General features: G+C 41.1%; 2 protein-coding genes and 2 long non-coding RNA genes across 4 annotated transcripts; all 4 read left to right on the forward strand.

Annotated features, from left to right (window-relative positions):
• Nucleotides 1-5274: 5274 nt before the first annotated feature.
• On the forward strand, nucleotides 5275-7601 carry LOC125022807. The gene is made up of 3 exons (XR_007114483.1): nucleotides 5275-6148; nucleotides 7308-7362; nucleotides 7456-7601. It is a non-coding gene; the product is annotated as an uncharacterized LOC125022807 (long non-coding RNA).
• Nucleotides 7602-8213: 612 nt separating this feature from the next.
• On the forward strand, nucleotides 8214-10792 carry LOC125009438 (mucin-5AC-like; the record flags this gene model as incomplete). Its single annotated transcript, XM_047587452.1, has 2 exons — nucleotides 8214-8391; nucleotides 9159-10792. Coding segments are annotated over 2 exons (1812 nt in total), but the record flags the coding sequence as incomplete, so codon positions are not given.
• A 2781-nt stretch (nucleotides 10793-13573) lies between these two features.
• On the forward strand, nucleotides 13574-14640 carry LOC125007416. Its single transcript, XR_007112683.1, has 3 exons — nucleotides 13574-14041; nucleotides 14388-14452; nucleotides 14536-14640. It is a non-coding gene; the product is annotated as an uncharacterized LOC125007416 (long non-coding RNA).
• A 961-nt stretch (nucleotides 14641-15601) lies between these two features.
• LOC125007364 (mucin-5AC-like) lies at nucleotides 15602-22102 on the forward strand. Its single transcript, XM_047584164.1, has 19 exons — nucleotides 15602-15919; nucleotides 16023-16087; nucleotides 16215-16399; nucleotides 16496-16827; nucleotides 17130-17191; nucleotides 17283-17431; nucleotides 17545-17819; nucleotides 17904-17968; nucleotides 18069-18253; nucleotides 18553-18755; nucleotides 19059-19120; nucleotides 19212-19360; nucleotides 19474-19748; nucleotides 19833-19897; nucleotides 19998-20182; nucleotides 20482-20684; nucleotides 20989-21050; nucleotides 21142-21290; nucleotides 21390-22102. Exons 1-19 carry the CDS (start codon nucleotides 15635-15637, stop codon nucleotides 21473-21475), a joined length of 3042 nt encoding a protein of 1013 aa, XP_047440120.1. The 5' UTR covers nucleotides 15602-15634; the 3' UTR covers nucleotides 21476-22102.
• The last annotated feature ends 571 nt before the right edge of the window (nucleotides 22103-22673 follow it).

Consider the following 22673-nt stretch of genomic DNA (forward strand, 5'->3'; position numbering starts at 1 on the left):
ACCGGGTCAGTCTCAATGGCAACAGAGTCACAACTACATGGATCTGTGGAATTCACAAATACTCTGAGCACACAACATCACCCTGAACAACAGTTGTACAAACTGCAGCCAAGAATCATCAGAAACACACACAAACACACGGCTGAGATTCAAGCAACAAATGCAAACTACAACATCAGATGGACTCAGCAACAACCAAATACTTTGAGCAACAACATCATACCTGAACACACACGTTGAAACATCGGAAAGAACATCAAAACACCAACACATTCTCATGGCTGACGATTCAACAACACTAATTACAACTACAAAACGTCAAGGCACGCAGAAAACAATATCTTGCACTTCATCATGAACCACCTAACAACCATTGACAACAACAATTCATGACAACACCAACAAACACCGGGTCATTCTATGGCAACAGGAGTCACAACTACTGGATCTGCGGATCACAAAATACTTCTGAGCAACAACATCACTGTAACAACGTTTACAAATGCAACAAGGAATCATCAAAAAACATCAACACTACACTGGCTGAGGATCAACAACACTAATGTCAACTACAACAACACAGTCAGAAAGTGGAGGTGCTCATCTACAACAACAAATCATTGACAACATCACCATCATTGACAACAGAACAAACAACTTGAACAAACTCGACTCAACACCAATTCATTGGAAACACCACAACACTGAGTCAGTCTCTATGGCAACAGGAGTCACAACTAAGACTACTGGATCTATGGAAACGTTTGCCACAGCAACGCTGACACAATCCTTACTTCCATGACACCTACAACAATAAGAAACATTCATAAGACAACACCAGCAAATACTGAGTCAGTTCTATGGCACAGGAGTCACAAACTAAACTTCGGATTCAGAAAGTTGTCACACAACAACATCATGACAACAACTTATTCACATGAACCTACACAACAAGTTGATAACAACAATTCATGGAAAACCGCAAATCAGGGTCAGTACTATGGCAACAGGAGTCACAACTACTGGATCTGCGGATCACAAAATACTCTGAGCACACAACATCACCTGTAACAACAGTTGTACAAATGCAGAAGGAATCATCAAAACATCAACACATACATGGCTGAGGATTCAACAACACAAACTGCAACTACAACAACACAGTCAGAAAGTGGAGGTGCCTCATCTGCAACAACCAAATCACTGACAACATCAGCATCATTGACAACAGAACAACCGACAACTGCAAAACAACCATCGGACTCAACACCAATTCATTGGACAACACCAACAAACACTGAGTCAGTCTCTATGGCAACAGGAGTCACAACTCAAACTACTGGATCTATGGAAACGTTGTCCACAGCAACGCTGACACAATCTCTTACTTCCATGACACCTACAACAGTTAAAGAAACAACAACAATTCATAAGACAACACCAACAAACACCGGGTCAGTATCTATGGCAACAGGAGTCACAACTACTGGATCTGTTGGATCACAAAATACTTCTGAGCACACAACATCACCTGTTACAACAGTTGCACAAACTACAGGAAAGGAATCATCAAAAACATCAACACATTCTACACTGGCTGAGGATTCAACAACACTAATTACAACTACAACAACACAGTCAGAAAGTGGAGGTGCCTCATCTGAAACAACAAAATCATTGACAACATCAGCATCACTGACAACAGAACATCCAACAACTGCTGAACAACCATCGGACTCAACACCAATTCATTGGACAACACCAACAAACACCGGGTCAGTCTCTATGGCAACAGGAGTCACAACTCAAACTACTGGATCAATGGAAACGTTGTCCACAGCAACTGTGGCAGGAAACACACAAATTATAACTGTAACAACACAGTCAGAAAATGAAACTGCATAACCTGCAACAATCAAGTCAGTGATGACATCAGCATCACTGACAACAGGACAACCGAAAACTGTGAAACAACATTCAGACACAAAAACAATAAATGGGACAACACCAACAGACATCGGATTGGGACTGAATGCATCAGAATTAACAGAAACGACGCGCTCAGTTCAGCCTAAATCACCTCAGACTGAGATAACTACAAATGTGACTGAAAGCAAAAGGGATGATCCTGCCCAGGCCAACACAGCCCAGCAGCAGCACGATCATTCTTTCACCTTCTCATTGGGCCGTACAGTGTTTTACAAACACAAATCCAAGGTTGCTGCTGTGAAGCCCCTTGTCTTTAATTACCCAGTTGTGATCAGGGCCACATTTCAAGCTTCAGATGCTCCAGAATGACAACAAACACAGAAGTAAAAACACATCTGTTCAAGGAGTAGCTCAATATTTTTGGCAAATCCACGTATGCCCTTTTCTGAATATGGAGATTGTTACCACTGCATTGTACAGTTTGGACGAATGTGTTTATGAAGGCCTAATACAGGACGGATATTTAGCAGTTCCGCTAAAACTGTACACATTTAAAGGCCTGAGCTTCCAAAGAAAGTAGAGCCCACTCAGGTACTTCTTGTACACAGCATCTCTGTTGTCCAAAAAAGAAAAGAAAAGAAAAGAAAAGAAAAGAAAAGAAAAGAAAAGAAAAGAAAAGAAAAACGAAAAGTAGCTTGGGAAATATCAGCTCTGCTTTTTTGGAGATAAGATAATGAAATCCAGTTGGTTTACTTCCATGGAATGCATTTAAGACAATAGAGAGATTTGCCTCTTTTTTTTGTCATTTTTTTTTTGTTTTGTTTTCTTGTCCCTCACTGACATGTCATAGTATTTCTGTATTTCACCTTCTTTGGTAGGGAATATATAAAACTGAGAGGAACAAGTGCAATCAGAGATTAGGGAGCATGAGATTAAATAGGGAACTTCTGACTCGGAGCTTTCATTTTATGTGTATAGCATGTACACTACATAAATTAATAATTTTAATCTCACTGTAGTATTTTATTTTTGTTTATATGATATGTATCATTTATTTGCATTTTGGGGAGACTATATTGTTGGTTGGCTCATATTTTATGCATCTCAAATCAACTGATTAGTAAAATAATCTGCATTCACTTGCAGTTTGTAATTCAGAGGAATGAACAAAGATGTTTTTATTTATTTATTACATAAACTTTTATGCAGGAACAGAAACGCCAAATTCAATGACACAATCAAAAACTGAAACTGCATCATTTGCAACAACCAAATCAGTGACAACATTAGCATCATTTAAAACAGACCAACAACTGTTAAACAAAGCTACATATCTTGAATACATATATACACTACACAGTAGAATTCTGGACACATCTTCCCATTCGATGGAACTGACTGGTAATGTACATAATGTACTGTACATACCAGTCAGTTCCGTTGAATTGACTGTTAAGACCTGAAAAACCGGAGCTTCCTGAGAAAGTAGAGTCTACTCAGGTCCTTCTTGTACACAGCATCACTGTTGTACCTCCAGTCCAGTCTGTTGTTCACGTGGACTCCCACATACTTCCAACTCCAGCCCCTAGATGTTGATGGGCTCTTCCTCCTGAAGTCAATGACCAGCTCTTTGGTCTTGTCCACGTTCAGGAGTAGGTGTAAAGAGTAGACAGTCCCCTGACAATAGTATTGGACAGGGAGCCCCCCCAGCCACACAAACTGGGGCCTGTCAGAAAAGTAATCAGCACTTGAAGAGACGGTGGAAGAGCTGACGTCCACCGTCGACAGCTTGTCACACGCCAGAAAGGGCTGTTGGTGTTAATAGCACAAAGAACATGATCCTCGCAGTGTCCTTCCCACCGTCCAGGTGAGAGCGAGCGAGCTGCAGCAGGTAGATGACAGCAAACTATGCAAATGTAAGAATTTTGGAGGATGTCACAGGCGTCGTGTTCCTTTTAACTGCATATGTGGGTTTATGTCTAATACATCTGCAGTTATAGGGCATTACAAAATCCCAGACTGACATATTTTTGATTGTATCACACACATGTACTTTCCATAATATATTTTTTTTCCCTCCTTTATAGATAAGACCAAAGGATCAACGTAAAAGCTGAGTCAGACCTCGGAGGCAGGTGACTGATAAGCCCTTGTTCAGCGCGCAGCTACGCAGCCTAATTCACTACATGCTGCAGAGGAAAATATGTCGTGAACTAGGGTTCGCCCGGAAATTCTTTCGATTTAACTGCCAAAAACTAAACAAACATGCTGCACCCTCAGCTTGTCTCCATCTCGAAGCACATTTGATCTCTGGGACGTCACCGTCACCGCTGAACGGAATGTCATTTATCTTATCCTGTCTGTTCACTGATTATTTGCAGTGAACTGTTAAGTACCTTAAATGGTCACTGACAAAAAGAAGCGCAGCCAGAAACCAGTCATGCCGCTATCGATGCCGTGGGACGGATATAGTAAGGATTGTGTTGTTTGTGGTTGGCCCATTGTGTTTTTGTGTATGCTAGCACAAAAAAGACATCACTAAAATATTTGAACATAATAGTGACAAAACACATCCTGCCAACACACACGATGAAAGTTTATTTTTTTAAAATGACAATTATTTTTTGCTAAGTTTAAGTCACAAAGAACTACCATAAATATATATTCTAATTATTTAAGAGTTGCATTCCCAATTTAATTATAATATATTATGCTTACAGTTTTCATTTATGTTTTTTTTGCCTGTGTGTGTGTTTTCTTTGTATCTTAGATATGTTGTCTTAAATTATCTGATAATATTAGGTGAATTTTATACTTATTTCTGCCTATATATATATATATATATATATATCTAAATTGTATGTTGTCCTGTCATGGAGAAATGGTGTTGCCAGATACAGCTGATGCTTTCCAGCTCAAAAGCAGGCACAAAATATTAGATAGACAGTTTTTGTTGTACTTTAACAACCTAGATTGCTTATGCTTGCATAATCCAAAAATTAAACAAAACAAACAAGAAACAAACGATGCAGTCAAAGCATGGAAATCCTACAATAACAAACAGAAGCAGCCACAACTTTTAACATGAAGCCACTGATACGCTTATGGAGTGCTTTTCTACTCTTTATAAAACAAACACAGCTTGTTATGTGACTAATGACAATAGGCATCTTACTGTATTGTGTTGCACATTTCAGAAATTACAATAAAGTTGACTTGACTTGACCTGATCGTCTTTTTTGCACAATCAGAGCATATGCAATGAGTTCACACACACACACATTCATAAAAAACGCCAAAATGATCCCAAAACCAGTGATATCAAAAAAAAATTTTTCGCCCTCCCAACTCTTTTCACCACCTGATCTGGCAACACTGTCTAATACTTGCATTTCGTCAAAGCCTCTGTCAAAGCTGCAGAGATTTGTGTGAGATATCCTCGGGGTTGTATCTCCTTTTTACAATCATCTGGAAAGGAAGAGAACAACTGTCCTATTGTTGTAAGGTTATAAATACCCCTGAAAGTACTTGTGACTCAAATGTTTTTAAATGCTTGTGATCCCAAAACGTTGACATGTTCAGACACAGACGTCGCGGGATCCTTTAATGTGTGTGTATTTTACGAATCTCCTCCCACCGCTGTCACCCTTGTCGTCTGTGAATGTCAATCTGGGCACAGGGTGTGTGAATGCTAAATGTGGATTCCATGCTTGCTTAAAGAAAGCTGTGACGTTGGTAGCTTGTCTTTGTATGGTTTCAAAACACAAAGGCCGAGTGACACTTCATCAGTGTGGAAGAGCGAAGCATTTGTATTGTAAATAAGCTAATTAAATATGCATTCATTTTTCTTTTGATGAAAATTATGCATATAATACATTTTGTGTAAAATAATCCTGTTGTATGAAAAAAAAGAAAAGAAAGAGAAAGAAAAAAAAATGAAAAGTAGCTTGGGAAGTATCAGCTCTGCTTTTTTGGAGATAAGATAATGAAATCCAGTTGGTTTACTTCAATGGAATGTATTAAAGACAATAGAGAGATTTGCCTCTTTTTTTTTTGTTTGTTTTTGTTTTGTTTTTTCCATCACTGACGTGTCATAGTTTTTTTAACCACATTCTTTGGTAGGGAATATATAAGACTGAAAGAAACAAGTGGCATCAGTGGCAGATATTAGGAAGCAGGAGAGTAAATAAGGAACTTCTGACCTATACTGTTACTTGGGGTAAGTAGCCTACATTTTTATGTGTATAGCATGTACACTAAATAAGTTATTAATAATTTAAATATCACTGTAGTATTTTACTTTTTTATATGATACCTAATATATTTTACATTTTGGGGAGACTATATTGTTGCTTGGCTCATATTTTATTAATCTCAAAGCTTTGATTAGCCTGATTAGTCACTCTCAAAAAATAATCTGGATTCTTTTACACTGTAAAATTAAGTTCTATTCAGACACTGATTTTGAGTATAAACCAGGCACACATATTATTACACATTATTTATCTTGTGGTCAGTTTGTAATTCAGAGGAATGAACAAAAATTCTTTGACAGTATGATTTATGTAATCATGCAAGAATTGCTTTGCTGCAAGAAAACATCACGTCAAATCACACACATATTTTGTATTTTCTCAATGCTTGCTTAATGTGACAGATCAAACTAATTTCACTAGAAATGCACAAATTATGAACTATGTGTGAGACAGAATTTTAGAGTGAGAGACTTTTTGAATTGTCAACATTAATGCAGGATTTCATGTAGTTATTCCAGTTCCAGGTACACATGACATACATAATGTGTCCCTATGGGTCACTGGCTGACTTTGATGGAGCTATCAATAACATTATTAATTACATAGCGCCTAGGACAGGGAGGAAATATATTCAAAAGGGCTTATTTTAGGTCTGTTAGAGTGATCTTTGTCCAGTCACAGTGAAATCAGTGACAACCCTGCCATACAAAACAAAAGTTAAATTTTATTAAAGGCATTGTGCATTATAAAATTGTATTCATTTTTGTGAACTATCTTTATTTAACCCTCAGGTATCATTTTGATGTATTACCCTACTGGGTCTTTAAGGACAAACATATCCACTTCAAAAAACTGCTAAAAAGTTAACTAATATTTTTTCTGTTTTTCACCACGACCAAAAATTCAGTTTCCCTTAATGTTTAATGTCAAATCTTTAATGAAATGATGTTGGATTGTAGCAGATTTTGTAAATCATTTCTTAAATGTTTTTTTGTTTTTTGTTTTAACCCTAAAGCCTCATGAGCGATATTTTTGTCAGTGAGTTAAACAATATGAGTGATGTGCAATAACTTGCTCATCCACACTGTTTAAATTAATGATCATCTCATCTCATACCTTCAGGAGCAGGCCAAAATGGGCAATGAACAATTCTTAAAGGTTTTGCTGATACTGACAGGTGAGTTAATGATAATTGAAATGTAACATAAAAGAGGTAATGATGTTCTGACTTCATGAATCTAATTGGTCTATTTACTAATTAATTTAACAGTGGCAATACAGCCGTATTCAACACAAGATAGTACAACAACCGTTGCAGCAACTACAACAACTCCTGCAGCAACTACAACAACTCCAGTAGCAACTACAACAACTGCTGCAGCAAGTACCACAACTGCTGGAGCAACAACAACAACTCCTGAAGCAACAACAATAACAGCTGGAGCAACGACAACAACTACTGCAGCAACTACAACAACAGCGGGAGCAACAACAACAACAGCTGCAGCAACAACAACAACTGCTGGGGAAACTACAACAAGTCCTGCAGCAACTACTACTACTCCTGCAGCGACTACAACTGCTGGAGCAACAACAACAACTCCTGAAGCAACAACAACAACAGCTGTGGAAACGACAACAACAAGTACTGCAGCAACTACAACAACTGCTGGGGCAACAACAACAACTCCTGGACCAACAACAACAACAGCTGTAGCAAGTACCACAACTGCTGAAGCAACAACAACAACGGCTGGAGCAACAACAACAACTCCTGCAACAACAACAGCCGCTGGGGCAACTACAACAACAGCTGGGGCAACTACAACAACTGCTGCAGCAAGTACCACAACAGCTGCAGCAACGACAACAACTCCTGCAGCAACAACAACGACAGCTGGAGCAACTACAACAACTGCTGCAGCAACTACAACAACTGTTGCAGCAACAACAACAACTCCTGAAGCAACAACAACAACAGCTGGAGTAACGACAACAACTACTGCAGCAACTACAACAACAGCGGGAGCAACGACAACAACTCCTGCAGCAACAACAACAACTGCTGAAGCAACTACAACAACAGCGGGAGCAACAACAACAACTCCTGCAGCAACAACAACAACTGCTGGGGTAACTACAACAAGTCCTGTAGCCACTACAACGACTGCTGAAGCAAGTACCACAACAGCGGGAGCAACAACAAATCTCAGCACAACAAACTGCTGGTATACAAATCTGCAGCAACTACTACCGCACACAACAACAACTCTGCAGCAACTACAACAACTGCGGCAACAACAACTCCTGCAGCAACAACAACACTGCTGGTAACTACAACAAGTCCTGCAGCAACTACAACGATGCTGAAGCAAGTACCAACAGCTGCACAACTACAACAACTCTGCAGCAACTACAACAATGCTGAGCAACAACAACGACTCCTGAAGCAACTACAACACAGCTGCAGCAACACAACAACTCCTGCAGCAACTACAACAACTGCTGGAGCAACAACAACAACTCCTGAAGCAACTACAACAACAGCGGGAGCACAACAACAACTCCTGCACAACAACAAAACTGCTGGGGTACTACAACAAGTCCTGAGCAACTAAACACACGGGGCAACAACAACAACTCCTGCAGCAACAACAACAACTGCTGGGGTAACTACAACAAGTCCTGCAGCAACTACCACTACTCCCGCAGCAACAACAACAACTCCTGCAGCAACTACAACAACTGCTGGAGCAACAACAACAACTCCTGCAGCAACTACAACAACAGCGGGAACAACAACAACAACTCCTGCAGCAACAACAACAACTGCTGGGGTAACTACAACAAGTCCTGCAGCAACTACAACGACTGCTGAAGCAAGTACCACAACAGCTGCAACAACTACAACAACTCCTGCAGCAACTACAACAACTGCTGGAGCAACAACAACGACTCCTGAAGCAACAACAACAACAGCTGCAGCAACGACAACAACTCCTGCAGCAACTGCAACAACTGCTGGAGCAACAACAACGACTCCTGAAGCAACTACAACAACAGCTGGAGCAACAACAACAACTCCTGCAGCAACAACAACAACTGCTGGGGTAACTACAACAAGTCCTGCAGCCACTACAACGACTGCTGAAGCAAGTACCACAACTGCTGGAGCAACAACAACAACGGCTGGAGCAACAACAACAGCTCCTGGGGCAACTACAACAAGTCCTGCAGCAACTACCACTACTCCCGCTGCAACAACAACAACTCCTGCAGCAACTACAACAACTGCTGGAGCAACAACAACAACTCCTGAAGCAACTACAACAACTGCTCCCGCAGCAACAACAACAACTCCTGAAGCAACTACAACAACTGCTGGAGCAACAACAACAACTCCTGAAGCAACTACAACAACAGCGGGAGCAACAACTACAACTCCTGCAGCAACAACAGCAACTGCTGGGGTAACTACAACAAGTCCTGCAGCAACTACAACGACTGCTGAAGCAAGTACCACAACTGCTGGAGCAACAACAACAACGGCTGGAGCAACAACAACAACTCCTGGGGCAACTACAACAAGTCCTGCAGCAACTACCACTACTCCCGCAGCAACAACAACAACTCCTGCAGCAACTACAACAACTGCTGGAGCAACAACAACTCCTGAAGCAACTACAACAACAGCGGGAGCAACAACAACAACTCCTGCAGCAACAACAACAACTGCTGGGGTAACTACAACAAGTCCTGCAGCAACTACAACGACTGCTGAAGCAAGTACCACAACAGCTGCAGCAACTACAACAACTCCTGCAGCAACTACAACAACTGCTGGAGCAACAACAACGACTCCTGAAGCAACTACAACAACAGCTGCAGCAACGACAACAACTCCTGCAGCAACTACAACAACTGCTGGAGCAACAACAACAACTCCTGAAGCAACTACAACAACAGCGGGAGCAACAACAACAACTCCTGCAGCAACAACAACAACTGCTGGGGTAACTACAACAAGTCCTGCAGCCACTACAACGACTGCTGAAGCAAGTACCACAACAGCGGGAGCAACAACAACAACGGCTGGAGCAACAACAACAACTCCTGGGGCAACTACAACAAGTCCTGCAGCAACTACCACCACTCCCGCAGAAACGACAACAACTCCTGCAGCAACAACAACGACAGCTGGAGCAACTACAACAACTCCTGCAGCAACTACAACAGCTGCTGCAACAACAACAGCTGGAGAAACGACAACGACTCCTGCAGCAACTACAACTACTGCTGAAGCAAATACCACAACAGCTGCAGCAACGACAACAACTCCTGCAGCAACTACAACAACTGCTGGAGCAACAACAACGACTCCTGAAGCAACTACAACAGCGGGAGCAACAACAACAACTCCTGCAGCAACAACAACAACTGCTGGAGCAGTAACTACAACAACGTCCTGCAGCCACACAACGACTGCTGGAAGCAATACCACAACTGCTGGAGCAACAACAACAACGCTGGCAGCAACAACAACACACGACTCCTGGAGCAACTACAACACGTCCTGCAGCAATACCACAACTATGCACACCTGCTAACAACAACAACTACCTGCAGCAACACTACAACAACTCTGCTGAGCAACAACGGCAAACAACACTGTGAGCAACTACAACAATCGCAACACACAAGAGCAACAACAACAACTGCTGTGGTAACTACAACAAGTCCTGCAGCAACTACAACGACTGCTGAAGCAAGTACCACAACAGCTGCAGCAACGACAAACAACTCGCTGCAGCAACAACAACAACTCTGGGCAACACAACAATCCTGAGCAACTACACATACTGCTGGCAGCAACAACAACAACTCCTGCAAGCAACTACAACAAACGTGGAGCAACAACACAACTCCTGCAGCAACTACAACAGCACAACTGCTGGGGTAACTACCACAAGTCCTGCAGCAACTACAACGACTACTGAAGCAAGTACCACACGCTGGAGCAACACAACAAACTCTGCAAGCAACTACAACAACTCTGGGCAACAACAACAAGTCCTGCAAGCAACTACCATACATCCCGCTGCAACACAACAACTCCTGCAGCAACTACAACAACTGCTGGAGCAACAACAACTCCTGCAGCAACAACAACAAGCAACATAGCTGGAGAACTACAACAAAGTCCTGCAAGCAAACTCGCACAACACAACTGCTGAAGCAAGTACCACAACAGCTGCAGCAACACAACAAACTCCTGCAGCAACAACAACAACTGCTGGGTAACTACAACAATCCTGCAGCAACTACAACGACTGCTGAAACAAAGTACCACAACACCTGCAGCAACTACAACTAACTCTGCAGCAAGTACACTACACAACAAAACTGCTGAAGCAACAACAACGATCCTGAAGCAACTACAACAACAGCTGCAGCAACGACAACAACTCCTGCAGCAACATACAACAACTGCTGGAGCAACTACAACACAACTGCCTGAAGCAACTACAACAACATGCGGAGCAACAACAACAACTCCTGCAGCAACAACACAACTGCTGGGGTAACTACAACAAGTCCTGCAGCCACTACAACGACTGCTGAAGCGAAGTACCACAACGCTGGAGCAACAACAACAACGGCTGGAGCAACAACAACAACTCCTGGGGCAACTACAACAAGTCCTGCAGCAACTACCACCACTCCCGCAGAAACACAACAACTCCTGCAGCAACACAACGACATGCTGGAGCAACTACAACAACTCCTGAGCAACTACAACAGCTGCTGCAACAACAACAGACTGGAGATAACGACAACAAGTCCTGCAGCAACTACAACACTGCTGAAGCAATACCACAACAGCTGCAGCAACGACAACAACTCCTGCAGCAACTACAACAACTGCTGGAGCAACAACAACGACTCCTGAAGCAACTACAACAACAGCTGCAGCAACGACAACAACTCCTGCAGCAACTACAACAACTGCTGGAGCAAGTACCACAACAGCTGCAGCAACGACAACAACTCCTGCAGCAACAACAACGACAGCTGGAGCAACTACAACAACTGCTGCAGCAACTACAACAACTGCTGCAACAACAACAGCTGGAGAAACGACAACGACTCCTGCAGCAACTACAACTACTGCTGCAGCAAGTACCACAACTAGTGGAGCAACAACAACAACTGCTGAAGCAACAACAACAACAGCTGGAGCAAGTACAACAACAGCTGCAGCAACGACAACAACTCCTGCAGCAACAACAACAACTGCTGGAGCAACTACAACAACTGCTGCAGCAACTACAACAACTGCTGCAACAACAACAACTCCTGCAGCAACAACATCAACTGCTGGGGTAACTACAACAAGTCCTGCAGCAACTACAACGACTGCTGAAGCAAGTACCACAACTGCTGGAGCAACAACAACAACGGCTGGAGCAACAACAACAACTGGGGCAACTACAACAAGTCCTGCAGCAACTACCACTACTCCCGCTGCAACAACAACAACTCCTGCAGCAACTACAACAACTGCTGGAGCAACAACAACAACTCCTGAAGCAACTACAACAACAGCAGGAGCAACAACAACAACTGCTGGGGTAACTACAACAAGTCCTGCAGCAACTACAACGACTGCTGAAGCAAGTACCACAGCAGCTGCAGCAACGACAACAACTCCTGCAGCAACTACAACAACTGCTGGAGCAACAACAACGACTCCTGAAGCAACTACAACAACAGCTGCAGCAACGACAACAACTCCTGCAGCAACTACAACAACTGCTGGAGCAACAACAACAACTCCTGAAGCAACTACAACAACAGCGGGAGCAACAACTACAACTCCTGCAGCAACAACAACAACTGCTGGGGTAACTACAACAAGTCCTGCAGCAACTACAACGACTGCTGAAGCAAGTACCACAACAGCTGCAGCAACTACAACAACAACGACCACAGCACCAACTACAACAACCACGGCACCAACTACAACAATCACGGCACCAACAACAACAACGACCACAGCACCAACAACAACAACGACCACGGCACCAACAACAACAACGACCACAGCACCAACAACAACAACGACCACAGCACCAACTACAACAACCACGCCACCAACTACAACAACCACGCCACCAACTACAACAACCACTGCAACAACAACAACAACCACGGCACCAACTACAACAACGACAGCACCAACTACAACAACCACTGGACAAACAACAACAACCACGGCACCAAGTACAACAACAACAGCACCAACTACAACAACCACTGCACCAACTACAACAACGACCACAGCACCAATTACAACGACCACGACACCAACAACAACAACCACGACACCAACAACCACAACGACCACACCACCAACTACAACGACCACAGCACCAACGACAATAACTACAGCACCAAGTACAACAACGACCACACCACCAACTACAACAACGACCACAGCACCAACTACAACAACGACCACAGCACCAACCACAACAACCACGGCACCAACCACAACAACAACAACAGCACCAACTACAACAACCGTAGTACCAACAACAACGACCACAGCACCAACTACAACAACCACGGCACCAACATCAACGACCACAGCACCAATTACAATGACCACTGCACCAGTTATAACCACACCACCAACTACAATCACAACCAATGCACCTCCAACAACCACTATGAATGTTGCCCTTGCAACGAGAGTTGTGACTTTCAGATCAGTTGGTGAGACATTTACAGTGGATTTGGCTAATTCATCATCACAAGGTTTTAGAAATCGTGCATCTTTGATAAAGCAACAGGTAAGCCTTCTTACTGGAAACATATTTCTGGTACATCGTTAATCTTTAGGCAGTAGATCTAGACCTTCAAACTCAGGTTTAATTATAATCAACCCCAAGGTTGATCACACAACATGAATTCACTATTGTTCTGTAGCACAAATCTTGAACACCATCACAAAAGTTTTATCTTTCCTGAGTTTGTGATGCAATTTGTGACCTAAGTGTGTGAATGAAATCAATGTCTGAGAAAACTGAAATTAAAAAACCTAAAAAATAAACGAAAAAAAAACATCTCATTTTCCAAGTGAGATGTTGACATAGTACAAATAATTGTTTCAAGAATATTTGTATGTTGTTTTTGCAGCTTGAACCCTTTTTCCGAAATCAGTTTTCTTCTTCTTTCAACTCCTTGGATGTTGTGTCTTTCAGGTAATTTGAATATACTGACTTATCGTTGTTACATCAAAAACATTGATTTATATCAGACATTTCACACATTGTTATTTCACCAGGAATGGATCAATCATCAATATCATGGACGTAAGATTTGCACAAGCATCTGTTCCTAACAACACTGGCATTCAGAATGTTTTGATCAATGCATCTCAGACCGTTACACAGTTTAACATGACAGCTCCATCAACGTTGCCGACACATGTAAGTATTGTTTAGAGTTGAATCAAGATGTTAAAACACTCTCACCTTTTTCTTAACCTAATGCCTGTTTCCCGCTACAACCCATACTCTACCCAACAACAAACCACCTACGATACAACACAATACCAACCACCACCCACAACACTCCACCAACCACAACCCCACGACTACAACATACCACCCAGCTACGCAACTACACACCAACTACAACAACGCCACCCACCAACGCAACAACACACCCACCCTCGCCCCCTTACAACCAACGCCACCTCACTACCAACCTACAGCAATACAACCACGACCACCACCTACACAACACACTACATACACCCACACACCAACCACCACCACTACAACACGACACCCCACCACACAACCTACAGCACCAACTACACCACACCACTACACGACAACCAACTACAGCACCAACTACAACCACGACCACCCCCACGCCTAACACTCAACAACCACCACAGACAACACAACCCACAACCACCACACAACCACCCCACAACACAACCACACCATCACCACACCAACTGACAACAACAACCAACCCCCACCCAAACCTACAACCTCACGACCACCCCACCTACGACAACAACAACTACAGCACCAACTACAACCACAACCACCTCACCTACGACAACCACAACTACAGCACCAACTACAACCACGACCACCCCCCCTACGACAACCACAACTACAGCACCAATTACAACAACCACCCCACCAACGACAACAACAACCACTCCACCAACAACAACCACCCCACCTACTACAACCACGACCACCCCACCTACAACCACAACTACAGCACCAACTACAACCACGACCACCCCACCAACGACAACCACAACTACGGCACCAACTACAACCACGACCGCCCCACTTACGACAACCACAACTACAACCACAATCACCCCACCACCAACGACAACAACAACCCCACCCATGAAAACTACAACCACCCCACAAACTACAACTATGACGACTGAACTAACTACAACCACAACCACAGCACCAACTACAACCACGTCCACATCATCAACTACAACCACAACCACAGCATCAACTACAACAACAACCACTGCACCAACGACAACAACAACTACTACAACTGAAGCCCCCCCTCCAGTTGTTGCTATTCAAGCAGTCTTGGTAGTACCGTTTGTACCACAACTTACTGATAGAAATAGCCAAGAATTTAAGACACTGGAAGCAACAGTTGTAGCAGTGGTGAGTATAATGTCATGATATGTTTATGCAATTCATTTTAATTGAATAACTACTTGTTTTTCATTCAACTTTACTATCTTTTATATTTTTCCAATTCACACAGTATGACGTCATCTACAGGAATCGATATGGGTCACTTTTCATCCGCACTTTTGTCATAGCGTTCAGGTAGGATTCTATATTTGTAGACTCCAAATGAGTTTGGTTAAACACTCTGTTAATATTAATTAGTTTTAAATATTCATTGTGGCCAAAAACACAAATAACAGATGATTTTTTCTTTTCTTTTTTGCAGGCCAGCTGGAGGCCGTACACGAATGGAAAATACTGATGCAGAAGTGGGTGTTGAGTTCAACAGAACTACACCGGCTGCAGCAATCCCACCAGCTACTGATGTTGTGCAAACCTTAATAGTGGCTGTGACCAATTCTAGCAGTGCCCTCAACCTCACCATTCAAGCCGACTCTGTCCAGACAGTTCGTGAGTAAACAGTAGTACCTCACTTCACAATATGCTCAGGGCAAAATAATTATTTTTCTGAGATTTGTCATATTGTTTTATGTATTTATTTTACAGAAACAACTGCAGCCCCCACTACTACAGCTAGTACCACTGCTGCAAATGCAACTACCAATGCCACAACAACTGCAGCCCCCACTACTGCAGCTAATACCACTGCTGCAAATGCAATTACCAATGCCACAACAACTGCAGCTCCCACGCAGCCACAGTCCTCTACAACCCCAGTTACAAGTATTGTCACTACATCGACAACATCCACCACAACTGTTGAGGCAGTTACAACAAGGCGGTTGACTTTCAGATCAGCTGGAGAGACCTTTACAAATGATTTGCTGAATCCCTCATCTCAAGCATTTTTCAATCGAGCTAGTCTGCTCAAGTCGAATGTAAGTGTCTTTAAGTGAAAATGTTCACATTCTTATAACATGGAAACATTTAGTTTTGCGAAGTGGCACACGTCATTCTTCTTTGCAAAACTATTCATTTGTTATATTCATCTAAATCACAACACTATATATTTCCCATCCATATAAAATTGCACAGAGAGAACTAAAGACATTTTCTGCAAGCTCATTTTTAATCATGATTTTTTTTTCTTGTTGTTTATTTTTAAGAAAATTGTGTTGCTTCCTACCACTCAGCCATGAAAAATAACACTTGCATTTAAAGATTGTTTGTGTTTCTGCAGCTGGAACCTTTCTACCAAAGAGCATTTTCTTCATTCCGCTCCTTGACTGTGATTTCATTCAGGTAATTTTTAATCATTATACTGGTCGAATCCTAAGAATATTGATTGTAAATCCATAGAAATAAAACTATGTTTCTGTCAATCCTTTTGCAGTAACGGATCAATCATCAACAACATGAACCTCACGTTTAGATCCACATCTGTTCCTAACAACACTCAGATTGCCACAGTTTTGGTCGACGCATCTTCCAACATCACAGCCTTTAACATCGACACCAACTTTATTTTTGTGGATGGTGCAGGCAAGTCATTTTCAATGCTATCATATTATAAAGTTTTTATATAATAGGGGTTTAGTTAACGTGGAGCCTTGTTTCCCCAACACCTGCTGCATCAACTACAACAACTCCTGCAGGAACAACAGTAACAACCACCACTGCACCAACTACTACAACAACCACCACTGCACCAACTACTACAACTACTGCAAATGGAACCACCAACGCAACAACCACAACTTCACCAACTACTACAACAACCACCACTGCATCAACTACAACAACTACTACAACTGAAGCGCCACCCCCAGTTGTGGCTATTCAAGCAACCTTGGTAGAACCGTTTGTCCAGGAACTCAGTGACAGGAACAGCCCACAATTTAGGGCCCTTGAGACAAGAGTTGTAACAGTGGTGAGTCCAGTGCCTCAATACTTTCACTTAATTAAGTGTAATTAGTGATTGTTATTAATTTAATTTTACACTTTTACTTCACAGTGTGACATTATCTACTTGGCTCGATTTGGTAGAATTTTCCGCCGCACATTCATCATAGTATTCAGGTGAGAGGACATATTTCGTGACAGAATGTTCTAAGCATTTGTATTTGTTTTCATAATTTTAGTTATTAATAATGGTTCAAATATCTGCTTTTTTATACAGACCAGCTTTGGCCCTAACACGAATGGAGAACACTGTTGCAGAGGTGGGGATCGAGTTCAACAGAAATACCGCAACTGCAGAAATCCCACCAGCTTCTGATGTTGTACAAACCTTAGTAGATGCAGTGAATAATCCCAACAGTACGCTCAACATCACTATTCAAGCCAACACTATCCAACTAGTTGGTAAGTAAACAGTAGTGACACACTTGAGTAGCAATGAAATATACCCATATGCAGTTGATTCATGTCAGTCTATGTCATGACTTTGAGTTGATCTTTCTTTAGTGACCATCAATAAATCTTACTGCCATCTAAGAAAATAATGAAGAAACAACTACCTTCCATTTTAAAAGAAAACGTTTCTGTTGCTATACTTAACTGGCCATTCATAAACATATAGTACAAAGAATACCCTTTGAGTAACAATATCTAATTTTTCACTTTCACCCCCATATTTGTCTTTGTGTCTGCCTTTCTTTCAGATACAAATGCAACTACCAATGCCACAACAACTGCAGCTCCCACGCAGCCACAGTCCTCTACAACCCCAGTTACAACCACAACTGTTGAGGCAGTTACAACAAGGCGGTTGACTTTCAGATCAGCTGGAGAGACCTTTACAAATGATTTGCTGAATCCCTCATCTCAAGCATTTATCAATCGGGCTAATCTGCTCAAGTCAAATGTAAGTATCTTTAAGTGAAAATGTTCACATTCTTATAACATGGAAACATTTCACCTTGTGTATTATTAAGTTACATTATTTTTGCACACATGTAATTCCTCTTCTTTGCAAACATATTCATTTGTTATATTCACCTACATCTGAACACGGCACACTTCCCATCAGTTTAAAATTCAAAGGTATAGAGAGAACTAAAATTTGAAAAAATGTTGTAGCATAATTACACTGTGAGATTAGAAAGTGAAGAAATTATTATCCATTAAACATAACACATGCATTTAAAGATTGTTTGTGTTACTGCAGCTGGAACCTTTCTACCAAAGAGCATTTTCTTCATTCCGCTTCTTGACTGTGATTTCATTCAGGTAATTTTTAATCATTATTCTGGTAGAATCCTAAGAATATTGATTATAAATCCATAGAAATAAAACTATGTTTCTGTCAATCCTTTTGCAGTAACGGATCAATCATCAACAACATGAACCTCACGTTTAGATCCACATCTGTTCCTAACAACACTCAGATTGCCACAGTTTTGGTCGACGCATCTTCCAACATCACAGCCTTTAACATCGACACCAACTTTATTTTTGTGGATGGTGCAGGCAAGTCATTTTCAATGCTATCATATTATAAAGTTTTTATATAATAGGGGTTTAGTTAACGTGGAGCCTTGTTTCCCCAACACCTGCTGCATCAACTACAACAACTCCTGCAGGAACAACAGTAACAACCACCACTGCACCAACTACTACAACAACCACCACTGCACCAACTACTACAACTACTGCAAATGGAACCACCAACGCAACAACCACAACTTCACCAACTACTACAACAACCACCACTGCATCAACTACAACAACTACTACAACTGAAGCGCCACCCCCAGTTGTGGCTATTCAAGCAACCTTGGTAGTACCGTTTGTCCAGGAACTCAGTGACAGGAACAGCCCACAATTTAGGGCCCTTGAGACAAGAGTTGTAACAGTGGTGAGTCCAGTGCCTCAATACTTTCACTTAATTAAGTGTAATTAGTGATTGTTATTAATTTAATTTTACACTTTTACTTCACAGTGTGACATTATCTACTTGGCTCGATTTGGTAGAATTTTCCGCCGCACATTCATCATAGTATTCAGGTGAGAGGACATATTTCGTGACAGAATGTTCTAAGCATTTGTATTTGTTTTCATAATTTTAGTTATTAATAATGGTTCAAATATCTGCTTTTTTATACAGACCAGCTTTGGCCCTAACACGAATGGAGAACACTGTTGCAGAGGTGGGGATCGAGTTCAACAGAAATACCACAACTGCAGAAATCCCACCAGCTTCTGATGTTGTACAAACCTTAGTAGATGCAGTGAATAATCCCAACAGTACGCTCAACATCACTATTCAAGCCAACACTATCCAACTAGTTGGTAAGTAAACAGTAGTGACACACTTGAGTAGCAATGAAATATACCCATATGCAGTTGATTCATGTCAGTCTATGTCATGACTTTGAGTTGATCTTTCTTTAGTGACCATCAATAAATCTTACTGCCATCTAAGAAAATAATGAAGAAACAATTACCTTCCATTTTAAAAGAAAACTTTTCTGTTGCTATACTTAACTGGCCATTCATAAACATATAGTACAAAGAATGCCCTTTGAGTAACAATATCTAATTTTTCACTTTCACCCCCATATTTGTCTTTGTGTCTGCCTTTCTTTCAGATACAAATGCAACTACCAATGCCACAACAACTGCAGCTCCCACGCAGCCACAGTCCTCTACAACCCCAGTTACAACCACAACTGTTGAGGCAGTTACAACAAGGCGGTTGACTTTCAGATCAGCTGGAGAGACCTTTACAAATGATTTGCTGAATCCCTCATCTCAAGCATTTATCAATCGGGCTAATCTGCTCAAGTCAAATGTAAGTATCTTTAAGTGAAAATGTTCACATTCTTATAACATGGAAACATTTCACCTTGTGTATTATTAAGTTACATTATTTTTGCACACATGTAATTCCTCTTCTTTGCAAACATATTCATTTGTTATATTCACCTACATCTGAACACGGCACACTTCCCATCAGTTTAAAATTCAAAGGTATAGAGAGAACTAAAAAAATGAAAAAATGTTGTAGCATAATTACACTGTGAGATTAGAAAGTGAAGAAATTATTATCCATTAAACATAACACATGCATTTAAAGATTGTTTGTGTTACTGCAGCTGGAACCTTTCTACCAAAGAGCATTTTCTTCATTCCGCTTCTTGACTGTGATTTCATTCAGGTAATTTTTAATCATTATTCTGGTAGAATCCTAAGAATATTGATTATAAATCCATAGAAATAAAACTATGTTTCTGTAAATCCTTTTGCAGTAACGGATCAATCATCAACAACATGGACCTCACGTTCAGATCCACATCTGTTCCTAACAACACTCAGATTGCCACAGTTTTGATCGATGCATCTTCCAACATCACAGCCTTTAACATCGACACCAACTTTATTTTTGTGGATGGTGCAGGCAAGTCATCTTCAATGCTATCATATTATAAAGTTTTAATATAATAGGGGTTTTAGTTAATGCAATGCCTTGTTTCCCTTTTTTCAACATTTACAACAGCGTCAAGTGGAGTGAGCCACAAGACCAGTCTCATCACCGCATCCTGTCTGGTGCTGCTGTCATGGCTACTGTCATGTCAGCAATAGTCTCTGCTGAAGTCCATGGAATCCCATTAGAAAATGTCTGCAGTTACTGGTATGAGGAGGGACATCGTTCATCTTCAAAATCCAAGAAGAGCTTCTGATGAATAGCAAATATAATATGGCTTAGAAGAAGCATCTAGACATTCAATTCAAGTTTAGTGTACACACACTTTGCTACACCTTTCTCTTTTATTCAGTTTGATCTCCCTAAAATGACATAAATGAAGAAAACAACTGCACTGAGAACAAATACCTCTTGAAACCTGAAATACGTCTCACTGAATACTACTGAGTTCATACAATGTCTGATCAATGTCTTTAATGATTATCTGGTCAACTTTCCTATTTAAACATTTTCATATTATATGTGGATTCTGTCACTTTACTTGTATGTTTTTGTAACGGTAGTATAAGATAAGATAATGAGATAAGATGATCTGTCCCACAGTAGGGACATTTGTAAATGCTGCTTTCAAGGTGATAATGATGCAAAATGATTTAAAAAACACTTGTATATTGTTAGCCTAATAGAAAATCATTTTTGGCTTGCTGTTAGAATGTAAATTATATTCAGAAAATGTAACACAAAGTACATAAAGATGCTTCAATTAAAGGTGCAAATATTTAAAAGTTGGTCTTATGTGTTATTTAAATGTACTATCACTGCTGACATTACAGCCCGTGATTCAGTTTGGTTTTCAAAACTGCAGGATACAGAGAGTATACAGAAGGCTAAACAATCAACCAAGTTCAAAAAAGGTTCATATGGACATTTTGTCAAAAACACCTTATAGACAATGAACTGGCAAAACTAATAATGCTAGTTTGTTTTTATTAAGAGGGCCAGTGAACATCTCCGATCATCTACTTCTGATATACTACTGATATACTACTAATGTAGTGCAAGGTAGTAGTCGTAATAGTATTAGTAGTCCACACCAACACCATAAACACTGCCAGTCTGTCATTTCTAATATGTGACTCTCAGTCTCAAAATCTCATATGGTGCATTAACTTACATCAGGGACAAAAAACTCTACAATAGAACTGAACGTAAATACACAAACTTATCAATACTGCGTGTTTCAGTCATATGGAAAATTACATTTACTGTCTGTATTTGCTCATGTGACCTTTTAGCCCTCATGAGTGTCGAATCAATACAAGTTTATAACAAGTCAGCATGTGGTCACGTGATGCT

Source organism: Mugil cephalus, chromosome 1, assembly GCF_022458985.1.
Source record: "Mugil cephalus isolate CIBA_MC_2020 chromosome 1, CIBA_Mcephalus_1.1, whole genome shotgun sequence".
Lineage (NCBI taxonomy): Eukaryota > Metazoa > Chordata > Actinopteri > Mugiliformes > Mugilidae > Mugil > Mugil cephalus.